The sequence below is a fragment of the Varanus komodoensis genome, unplaced genomic scaffold (genome assembly GCF_004798865.1).
Source record: "Varanus komodoensis strain SLA01 unplaced genomic scaffold, ASM479886v1 scaffold13_1, whole genome shotgun sequence".
Classification (NCBI taxonomy): Eukaryota; Metazoa; Chordata; class Lepidosauria; order Squamata; family Varanidae; genus Varanus; species Varanus komodoensis.
The window spans coordinates 10,113,705-10,125,681 of NW_025335408.1; the positions used below are offsets into that span (position 1 = coordinate 10,113,705).

An 11,977-nucleotide genomic window follows, 5' to 3' on the forward strand; every position below is an offset into this window, starting at 1 on the left:
CCCCCCCCCAGCACACACTGGAGCTGCACCCTGCCCCTGCCACAGATGCTGAATTAGCCATAGCAGCAGCAGCACACGTGAATTTTGCAAGAATTCAAAGGCATGTATGCTTTGTTTCCTTGCAAAATTGCACTTTTTTGCTGTCACTGGGGCAGACTGAATGGCGGGGCAAGGGGCCACAAAGATAGCCATGGGCTGGTTGGTGGAAATCAGTTGGCATCTTGCCCATTGCTTTAACTACTCTAGGAAAGGCCTTTAAGGCCTTTTCCCTTTCATGGACATGGAAGCAAAATTGACAAGACTAGGCAGTTAAAACGTTACATTAATGATGAAGAGAAGTGTATGTAATGAAGACCTAAAAGTAGATGCAGAGCAAAAGAAGCACACAGCCTTTCAAAAAAAAAAAAAAAAAGAGTGAGGGTGGGAGAGACTCTACTAAAGAAGCTAGAGCTACACAAATGATGCTCGATTGTCCTTTTTCTTAAAATGGTTAACAGTTTGCCTGCTAAAATTTGGGCCCAGCAAGAAAAGCAACCCATGCAGCCTCTTTGGCCACTAGAGCAACATACTGATACTCAGAAGGATGCCATCTCTTCTTTGCTGCCTGCCACCATACTGCTTGTTAATAATTCCCTCTCAAACTCGTGTGCAATAACATTCCGAGATTTCCAGTTCAGGGCTGTGCTTAGTGAGTTTTATGACTGAGATGAACAAATATATCACTCTTGGGTGATGTTTGGCAAGCCAGACACAGATACAGAAGATTTCATTTAAATTGTAATGAGCCTGTTTGTTCATTGCCGGAGAACAGAAGATAAAATAAGTGAAAAATTAAATTTCTCTGTTGACTTCTTGGCATCTATCACATTTTAGGGCTCAGTACTGTTTTGACCCAGTTTGCACATTTCAAATCACTGTGTCGATTTGAAAGCAAATGTAAACCACAGGGAGGCAGCAGACAAAGGCAGCTGGTATAATCCAGGGCATCACACATGCACACACATACAATTTCCAGCTCTCCTGCTCTTGCAGATAGGCCTGGCAACGCATTTCAAGATATTTCAAAGATCACTAAAAACAGGTAGAAGAGCCTTCCTCAACCTGGTAGTCTTCAGATGTGTTGAACTATAATCTCCATAATTTCCACTCATTGTGAAATTATGGGAATAGTAATCCAACACACATAGAGGGACCCAAGTTGGGGAAAGGTGGTCTACACTTCAGGGTCTCAGAAAGGGTTTCCTCCTGGCTTTATTTGCAGATGCTGAGGATGGACCCTGGGAGCCTCCGTGTACAAAGCATGTCCCCACACCTGGTAGGAAGCCCAGCCTCATCAGAGCAGGAGAGGCATGAGAAAGCTGGTCTGTTGTGATCATCTCTAAAGCTCTCTTAACAGTCCTATGCAAGATTGCTCAGAAGTATCTCCCATTGCATTCAATAGGTTGCACTGCAAGCCAGAGCCCCTCCTATGGGAAACATTTTTTAAAGGCCATTTATTCTTTTTTTAACCATTCCTCACCAGGCTGGGATGGAGCTTATCTAGAGGTAAATCAACCACGCATCTATGCCTAGCTTTGCTAGCAAGAAACAGCAAAGGAGACCTCTTTAAGTTGAAGAAAATAAATAAAACCCATAGACCTCTCACCTTAAAAAGTCGTGTATGCCTCACCCTTTCTGGCGATATGGCATATATGTTAACCCAGGTGCTTTGCAAGGCAAGAAAAGTAGAGTAGAGAAACTCAGCCCAGGAGTTGGGCAAAAGGGGTCCCTGGGAAACAGGCAGGGAGTGGGCAAGAGGAGTAAGGTGGAAACAAGCCACAATAAGAGGCTGAATTGATTGAATAACCAACCCATGATGGCTTATCTGAGAATGACTTATTAGGATGTGCAAACCAGCCCATTAGCTCCCAGCTTAACATACTTTACAGGATTATTGTGGGGATAAATTGAGGAGAATTATGAACCATACCTAGGACTTCTTGCAGGAAAGGTTAGTTTAACAAGTAACAATAGAAATTTAGAGTGCAGAGGATGTTTCTCCAAAGGGCCACACAAATTGCAAATTGCAAGCACAAACCAGTATAAATAAAATCCAACCACTCCAGAATACAGTAGAAGTGCATTTTCATGGCAGCTACAAATATAGGAATGTTCTGTATATCCTTGCACAGAAAAAGTTAGCTTTAAAATAATCAGTTCATGGTATCTGCTGTCAGTCTGGGCTGCAGAACTGTAGAACTGTGTGAATCTTTGGAAAATTCAAGTGTAGGCCTCTTCAGGAAAACCGGAGGGGGTGGGGGGGGGGGCGAAGGAAGAAAGTTCTTCAGGTTTCTAATCCTGTCTGTTCTGTGGCTCTTGGTATCATTTTGCACCAAGTCTTTGTCTTTGGCAAGTCTCCCTGGGCAAGCACTGAGGTCTCAAGGAAGAAAATGCTGACTGCATGTTGCCAAAAATGTGCATTAGCAAAGATACTTGAAAAGGAAAGTAGATACATTCATAACAGTTCCTCATTCCTATGGGAGCATCTTCCTCATTAAAAAGTGCTCTCATCTTTTTTCAGGAAAATGGTCAGCCCAAGCAGTGGGACAATATAATACAAAATTAATGTCTGTGCCAGAGAATAAGAATGCTATCACCTTCATCTTCTTCTACAAGGAAGCCAAGGTGACTTACATAATCCTTTCCATTTTTTTTCCTTACAACAACCCTGTAGGAGGCTCAGAGTCCCAAAGTCACCCAGGGAGCTTCATAGCTTTCTGGGGACTAAAACGTCGTTCTGCCGAGTGCCAGTCCAATACCCAACCAGTGAACACTACATCATGTTGGCTTCCAGGCATGTTTAGATGCCCACCTGTGGAAGACACCAGGGAGCAACCTTAGAAACATGCACACAGAGCTAGAAAATTAGAGAGAGTAAGAGAAATCAGGCAAAAATGTTCACTGAGAAATATTTGTCCTTCTGCTGGGACTTATTACAAAACAAATCCTGATGGAGTGCATTCTCAAGAACACTTACTACCTCAACTAGTATCAATTTCTATTTGCCACCCTGTTATACTTGCAAAGAAATGGGGAAAGAGGATTCTCACTCACCTTTTAGTGGCTTACACGCATATCTAGCTCATGATTGTGCTGAGGCAGCGAATCCCATAATATCTAACCATTGGCAATGTGGGACGGAGTTCATGGGAGTTGCAACAAAGCATCTGGAGGGCACCAGCTTACCCTCATCTGCCTCAGTCAAAAACAGGAAGAGACTCTCCAGAGTTTCTTACAGAAGTCTTTCCGAACCCTACCTGAAGAGGGGCATTGAACAGGGGACTTCTGCATGGGCAGGCAGATACAGCACGGCTGAGCCACCAGCCATCCCAAACACCTATCAATGGGTGCTTCCTATGATGCGTGGATTTCAGTCTGACCCAGTGATTGCAAATGTGAGGCTGGGAGTGGTAGTCATGGCACGTCAATTAATTAGGGAACAAGCACTCATCACCTCAATGTGCCATTTACGCATGTGGCCTGTGAATACTTGCTGAATACGTGGAAACACATTTGTGCAAAATAAGTCAGCAGCCTTTAAAATGTAATCAAATAGCCTAAAGGTAATAAAATAAATCAGTAATGGGATGCACAGTTAGGGTTAGTTTATACTCCAACTGGAAAATTCCTCTGCGTTGCCAGCTATAGTGAAGGTAAAATGTTTCCAAAGAGGACAGCAAAAGCAGCCTCCCCGTTCCATGAGGCAGTGTGTCAGTGGTTCCCAAGTCACTTTCAGAGGCACACCAGCCTGGCATGCCGTGTCTTTAAATAGCTATACTGCATTTTGCTACTCATCTGCCAAAGCCATCTTTTGTGAAACCAAGGCCTGTGATGCAGCATGCAAAAGTCCGTGTGTATTTTGCAATTAGACATTATTACATAATTTCCCATCGGAATGAATGCAGGTGGCAATCGCAAGTTCTACATCCTCCCTCCCTCTCAAAAATCAAAGCTTGTGCTTTCTCTAAGGCCATCTTCTACTCTGCTGTTTTCCTTGTGGCCCATAGTTCAGGACCAGTACACACATCAATTGCCACTGATTTTTTCCTCACACAAGAATGAGTTTACTCAGCCAATTAGAATAACATGCACAGCTTCAAGCTGTGCTCAAACGAACTCTTCAATCTTATCAAGCGAACCTTGATGGAACAAGGTGTGTACATATCACAAAAAGACACTTGCCCACCACTTACAAATCTCGCCGCTGCACAGTGCAGCTTCTGCAGAGTGCTGAGACTAGGTTACCCTTCTGTTCAAACAGGATGACAATCAGGAATCAACAGATCTGTGCCCAAGAACATAAGAGCCAGGCTGGATCAGACCTGTGGTGCATCTAGATCAGCATCCTGTTGGCACAGCAGCTAATCAGGTGCCCACAGGATCCCACAAGAAGGAAATGAGAGCAACAGCCCCTCCTGCCCAAGTTTCCCTGCAACTAGAGTAGATACCTCACAGTGCCTCAGACTGGAGGTGTCATGCAGCCATCAGGAATAGTAAGCATGGATGGCCTCTGCCTCCATGAATTTGTCCAGTCCCCCTGCTCTTTAGGAACCAAGTGTGTGCTCTGCATTACGATATATCCAGAATTCTCTGCAATCCATTATGAATGGGCAAATATAGCTGAGGCAGAATGGGGTTCTCTAAAGACAAAATCTTGGAAAAACACTTCCTTCTTGGATCTCAGGCACAACTAGCCCAACCAGTTCAAAAGCTTTATAAACAAGAGAAGCAATTACATTCGACCAGAAATACTGAATTATTTCCAGACCAAAGGTCAAATTCCATTTCCACTACAAGGTAGGGCTAAAGGCAAAAGGGGTGAAGCCAAAATAAATCTTTTAAGCTTATTTTAGCTTCAAGTTCTTATGGCCAACAACCAAGCCTTAGGGGAAGCATATCGACCTTTTTAGAATGGGAGAAAAACAGGATCGTATGAACAGACCATGTCTGTGAGCAGCCAAACCGAATGACTGAATCAGTCTTTTGGGCCCTGGTCCTTAGTGGACAGGCATCACACATGCTTTTTTTGGGGGGGAGAGTGCTGTAGGTTCTGTCCACTAGCCCTACCTTTAGCCCTACCCACCCACCACTGGAATGCTGGTCCCAGAAAGATGATCTGAAATGGGATTTGGCTCAAGGTTCATCATCCCTGAGTTTGGGCATGGATTGCAAGGCTCTGCTGGCTAGTTCTGAGGTCATCAAGGCAGAGTGATGGCCATAGAAATGCCATTCCTTAGGGGGGGGGGGGAGGAGGAATGCTGAAGCACTTGTTACTATGTTCTCAGATCCTAATGTAGTCAGCATTTGTTGGCACCAGATATATGCAGTGCAGGTGTACAGGTAGTACCACTGCTGGGGCCTGCATGCTCTTCAGGGCTTTTCAGAGTAAGGGATTTTCTCTGGCTTGCATGTGGGGCAATATTTAAATGGATTTCTGCTCTGGGAGTATTGCTTGCTACATGAGCCTGCATGAATGCACTAAGTCCAATTGTCGGCCCATCTATTGCTATCTATGCTGGAGGCTCCAGTGTGGCATCCTGGGACACCAGTGTGGCTATAGACACCACCTCTCTTAATACCAACTGGGCCCCTGGCCCTTCTGACATTTACCAACTGGGCCCTTCTCAAGACACTTTTCCTTGAGACTTTTTTAAATTAATAAAAATAACTCGGTGCACTAGCATGCTTCAAATTAAAATGCTGCCTCCCAATGGCAAACGTGGCACTGAGTTCAAAGATGTGGTTTTGTGCTTTAGAGCTTAGACCCCATATTTGCCTTGTATTAACACTCTGGAGAAGGTTAGCATCATCGGTTGCCTTCTGGGAAATAGCACTTTGTGACTAAGATTTAAGAAAGATGCAGGTATATTAGAAAATGTCCAGTGGAGGGCAACAAAAATGATCCAGGGTTTGGAAACACTGCCTTATGAGGAGAGACTGAGAGAACTGGGCATGTTCAGCTGTGAGAAGAGAAGACTGAGGGGGGACATGATATCCCTCTATAAGTACCTTAAAGGCTGTCACAAAGAGGAAGGTCAAAATCATTTCTTGCTGATGCCAGAGTGCAGGACATGGAATAATCAATTCAAACTGCGACAAGCCAGACTCAGGTTGGACATCAGGAAAAGCTTCCTCACGGTCAGAGCAATACAACAGAGGAACGAGCTGCCTAAAGAGGTGATGGGCTCTCCCACACTAGAAACATTCATAAAGAAACTGGACAGCCATCTGGGTGGCATGCTGTAAACTGGTGTCCTGCAACAGCAGGGTGTTGGACTCGATGGGCTTCATGGCCCCTTCCAACTCTACTGTTCCATGATTCTATGACCACAGCAGTCATTTGATGAATGGGCAGGATCTACAGCAGCCATTTTATTGCAGCAGTCATGACACTCCCTCAAACTTCTAAAGGTGCTCATGGGCCCCAGTGCCTTGTGGAAGGCACTTGCAACCCTGCTACCCAGGTGTCTTGAGAGATACCAAGATTCAACCCAGTGACCTTCAGTTTGTAAAGCATCCATTCAACCAATGAAGTTTGGCCTCTGCAAAGACTTTGCTGTGAGTGCCGACTTCAGCTTCATGTAGGTGTGAGGGGTGAATCATGCCAACAGCTTTCAGGTTTTTCCCATGTCACTATTACCATGGCAACAAAGCAGATACTAAGGTTTGCAGTGCCCCCACATACCAACTGCTATGCTTAGCTCAGGAAAGTCTAGAATGTGAAGCATTTTGGCTTCCTTCCCAAATATGGCCATTAAAGAACATGTTCCTCCTCCACCACCACCTCCTTCTCCTCCTCCTCCTCTTCCTTCTTCTTTTCTCAGTCATAAACTTCTTGCTGACATTAAAAGCAAGGCTATTTTTCCATAATATTCTATGCATTTTTCCAGCAAAAGCCTGCCAACTTTATTCTGCAAGTTAACGTTTTTCTTCTTCACTAAGATGCCCTGGAATCGGAAGCTAACATAAAATACCTAAGGCAACTGAGTTTAAAATGGCATCTCCATTCTAAAAGTTAAGTAACAGTAGAACTCTGCTCTATAACTGTCACTGTTCCTTTTAAATTGTTTATTGGACTATCTATACTTTAAGGGGTGGAAAAGCTAAGCCAGAAGGCTTATGTTCAATTGAAAACACACTACTGGAAATCTTACTTAACTTCCAAGTTACAAATTAATCTCTGATCTGGGCAAAATTCCAAAATCTATCTGTTAGAAAAGATACTGGCTTTTCCTTTTTATACAAAAGAGAAACCAACAAGGTTGCTTTTACAGCTCCATTCAGTGCATATTTACTCCTATGCAAGGTCCAGTAATTTCAAAGAGACTTATTTTCAAGAAAGTACACCCAGGACTGAAACTTGAACATCACTTTGCCCGAAATGTCCTAGCAGTCTAGAATAGCCCTCTCTTACATTTAAGTCATGTAACATTTTTTACATGTATGAAATCACCAAGACTGAAAAGTCTGTCCCTACTAGCCTTAAAATAACAACTTTTCAAATTGGGTAGTTGCCTATGAATAGCTTTCTAATGCCCTATATAGAAATAAGTGACCTGATTCTCAATAATAACACTGAGCATAAAAGCAGCCATACACAGGTTTACACTAGGCCAGTATTTTAAACAATCCCCTCCTTTTTTCACATTACCAAATGCAATATCTATCAAATATTAAGTCACTCTTCAATTACTTGCATGTTTACTTCATGAACCTCTCATATCTTAAGCAATAAAAACCCAACTGGTTTAGCTGTGTTCCTGTCTACTACTTTGTCAGTATCTATGCAGCAGCTGGTTAATTTTAACTGGAGTTAATTTTTAAAAATTGTACAAGGAGGCTGACAAATTCAATGAGTGACCTAAATTGAGGACTCAGTTTACAGCAGTTCAAGGCATCATTAAACATCTGTGTGCTTGTGTCTTGGATGCCCTCTTTTAACTCATGTAGGAAGCTGTCTTGAGCATCAAGCCATAGGTTCGCCCAGTCCAGAGCTATCCACCCTGACTGGCAGCAGGAAGCTCCGCAGGACTTCAGGCAGGATTCTTCCCCAACTTGACCTGGAGATGCCAGAGACTGAAACTGGGGCCTTCTGCATGCAAAGTAAGGGCTGCATCAGTGAGCTATAAGTGTCCCCAGAATCATATATGTGAGTGGTTGAAATGTGTACCAATGTACGATGTTTACACATTATGTACTTGCATCACTGATCAAACAACCACAATGTGTGGAACTGTCTTAAGTACAGTATATCCATTTGGTTTCATTTCACACAATTCCCTTTAAAATCAATTTCTTTTATTTTCTGTCTGAAAACATGTTGCTGAAGACTGAGATTTATAACCATGTTCTAAAGTCATCCACCAAATGTGCTAACCAGAGGAGAAATTAGGCAAATACAGGATTGGAATATACAGGATTTCATATATAAGTCTGCATGGACCCTGGAAGGAAAGAAGTGGCCTCATTGTGGACCAGTCTCTCTCCAAGTAGTTTAGCAAGCAGAAGCAGAGAGGACTGGCACCTGTCTATGGACAAACAACATATGCCATTGAAATGGCAGAAACATTTTCATGTACACTTTTCAAGAAAATAAACAAACCATGGATTTTTCTGTGCAGTTCCATTTACAACACAAGGAGTCCCCACCAGCTTAACTAGACAAGCAAGTGGACTAGAACCTGACCTTCGAATTCAGAGACGAAAGGGCACAGCCACCACACGGATGGGGCAGTGGAGGGAGTCTTGCTGAGAAAGGCTGACAGAACACTATGTGTGAAGATGGAGCAAACCCTAAAATTACCTGTACGTTGGGAAATTTTAAAGAGTGGCATGTGCTTGTATTAGCATGAGAAAAAGCCTCCAGCAAAGATATGAAAAAAGATAGATTCTTCCTCCTCCGCCACTCTGAAGCAGGGGCGGGTGGGTGTAATGAGAGAGAATTAACGTGGGCTTATTGTTATCTGTCTGTCTCTCAGAAAAGCACCTGATCTGTTCCCTCCGCCCCTCCAAGCAAACCTTTCCCAGTCCTGAGTGATCCCTGTTTTTCTATCCTAAAGACCCAGAGGGTTCGCGATTCAAACGCAACCCCCACCCCGCTCCTTCCCTCCCTCTCTCCCAAATCCCCTCCAAGGCTCCACACAATATCCCACGCTTGTTATGCAGGGGCTTGGAGAGGCGGGAGAAAAGCTGCACATATGGAAGGGGGAGGGAGTTAATACCAGGGGGCGATCAGCCCTGGAAATGGTTACAGGAGATTTGCCGCTGACAGTTCCTTCTGATATAGGGCCCACTCACCGACCCCCCGGCGCCAAAGCAAGTTTAGGGACACACATCCCTCTACCCGTCCCGTCGAAAAGAACGAGATCGCGTTTGCAAAGCCACCCCCCCCCCCGCCAACCACACACACACACTCAGGGAAACAATAGGGAGCCGCCTCCTAAAACGAAGGGGGGAAAAGAGGGACCTCTTCCATCGCCGTGGAGCAGAAACCTCCACGATCCAGAGCCTCCGTTCCCAGGAGAGATGGAAGGATGCCGTGGGAGGGGAGACAAGAAAGGTTGCCTGTGTTCACCGCTCCTTGCCAAAGGCGCATGGTCGAGCAGGAGGCACCCCTGGGACTGCAGATCTCCGGCCCCAGCGCTCCCCTGGTGCGCCCGAGCTCTATGCACTCCGCCTTGCTGCTCTTCTCTCAGGAGCGCAGTAGACGAAGATCCATCCCCGCAAACCCGAGCCACACGCACCCCGCACCCAAAGTAAGACCGGCGCTCCCCGCCAGCCGAGCCGGATCGGCACTCTCCACAACCCGCGCCGGGCCCGCGCACCTTCCCTCCGTGCGCTTCCCCTGCCCGGCCCCGCGAGCTGGCGCGGTGGCTCCGTGCACCGCCTCGTGCCAAACACGCTCGCGGCAAGAGAGCAGAGCTGGGCCGCCGGACGGCAAGGCGAGAGAACTGCCCGCGCTTCGCCTACCGCTGCTGACGCCGCCGCCGGATCGTCCCTGCCGCCAGACCCCGGCTCCCCGCTCACTCCCTCCGTCGCCATCTTCCCGCTGGCAGCGCAAGCCCCGACTCCGAGCACAAGACAACGAACGGCGCGGAGTCGAACCCAGCGGAGCAGCGGCCCCCGCAGCCGCCGCCGCCCGGTAACCCGTTCAGCACCGGCACGGAACGCCCTCCTAGCAGCCGTGCTCTCCCCGCTTGCCTGCCTTGCTCCCTCCCTCCCGGAACGGGGCGCCACTACCGAGCGCCGAGAGGCGACGCGTACCGGGAGGTGGAGCCATTGGGCTGAGAGGCGCGCTGCCTGCCCTGCCCGTGCGCCCTCCCGCCAGCCCGTCTCCAGCCGGCGGCCGGACCGGGGAAGCCACCCAGCGGCCCGTGTCTAGAGAGGGTTAGCGCTCGAGCCATGCACCCGCGCGCTGATGTCCTCGCGCTCAGCTCCTCGGAAACAGCTGCTCTCCCGCTGGCGCAGGTTTTCTTTTGCATCTGTTCCTCAGATCCTGATGGCTATCGAGATTCTTCTTGCTCCAGCGATGTACATTTTGAAGGCCGGGCTGTCATCTTGAGGATGGCAGTGCTCATGCCACCAAGAGCCCAAGAACGCAGGCAGCTGTGTTGCATTCCCAACAGGAGCTGCTCTTTGGTGAAGGGACTTTTGCCCCTTCACCAGAATGTTTCCGTAGCAAAGGCCCTTTTTTATCCAAACAAGACTTTGAGCTGGATTGGTTTTTTTCGGACAGTGTTGTGTTTCTAAGGGCCATGCCTGTTTAGACAAACACATTCCTAAAAGTTAAAAGCCCTTTCCCTTGCTTTCATGCATGGAATTGTGCCCTAGCTTGGTTTTAGCACAATTGTTTTATTATTGTTTTAATTAAATCTTCCAGGTGCCAGTTTGCTTGATACAAAGGCAGGATACAGTTACAAATAAAATTTAAAAATATAAGAGGCAACAATATATTATTGCTGTGAGGAGTGCAACTAAGTCAGAGGGCACAGGGAAGTATGTGGCAGGTAACACCATGGGCCCTGCAGCCTTGGTTCTGCTATGCCCTTTTAGTGCTGGGATACACACAAAGGATTGCAACAATGAAACCACTGGCTTTAGACAACAACAGGAGCTCACAACCTCACTTAACTTCTCCTTTAATAGAGCACAGAAAAACACTTATGTAGCTCCTTGGTGCAAACTGATTTAAGGCATCTTGCACAGCAAAGGCAGTCACTTAGACATGTTGCCCATTTAATTTGAACCCAACAATTAGGGATGTGTGTGCATCCAAATCTTTGGCACTGTCAGAATAACTTCACAAAGTAATAAAATACATTTATCACCAGATCTTGCACCTTTCATCAGGCAAGTGCAAATTTTTATTGCTAGCCACTTTCCCTTTCCTGTTTTGAAATCTGACTTCCTCACTTGCTCTTTGTTCCAGTCAGTTTCCCTTTCACTGAGATTTCTATTTAAGAGCGGAGCTTTCCAAGCAAAGCATTTTGCCCTGCAGAAACTATGTTAAAAGTGTTAAATACATGCATATTGTAATTTTAAAACTGATTTGTTGGTCACCCAATAACCTGAATATTTTAGTGCAATCAAACAAAAATACAGAATCCACAAAATTCAGTCATGATACACATTTTTTTTAAAAGACCTATTGAATAACAACTGAAGCCAACACTAGAACAGATATCCTAGATAGGGAAAATGCATCCCAACTGCCATAAGTTTCTGTTTATTTAGGTAGCACCTTCATGGATCACTGCCTTGTCATGATGAAGGGGCTTGCGTAGCTCAATGAAGCTATGAGCTATGCTGTGCAGGGCCACCCAAGACGCACAGGTCATAGCAGAGAGCTCTGACAAAAAGTGATCCACTGGAGAAGGAAATGGCAACCCCCTCCAGTATCTTTGCCATGAAAACCCCATGGACAGTACCAAAAGGCAAA

The 11,977-nt window shown here is 46.0% G+C and overlaps 1 protein-coding gene across 5 annotated transcripts in view; it reads right to left on the reverse strand.

Annotated features, from left to right (window-relative positions):
* Positions 1-10,142, reverse strand: part of CTTNBP2 (cortactin binding protein 2) — a 98,299-nt gene extending 88,157 nt beyond the window's left edge. For all 5 annotated transcript variants that reach the window (XR_006413984.1, XR_006413985.1, XM_044423090.1 and 2 more), the window contains exon 1: positions 10,009-10,142. Coding sequence is in view for 3 of the 5 variants with exons in the window: in XM_044423090.1 (XP_044279025.1) it covers positions 10,009-10,080 (72 nt within the window). In the remaining 2 variants the exon portion in view is untranslated. The remainder of the gene's footprint in view (positions 1-10,008) is intronic.
* Positions 10,143-11,977: the final 1,835 nt, after the last annotated feature.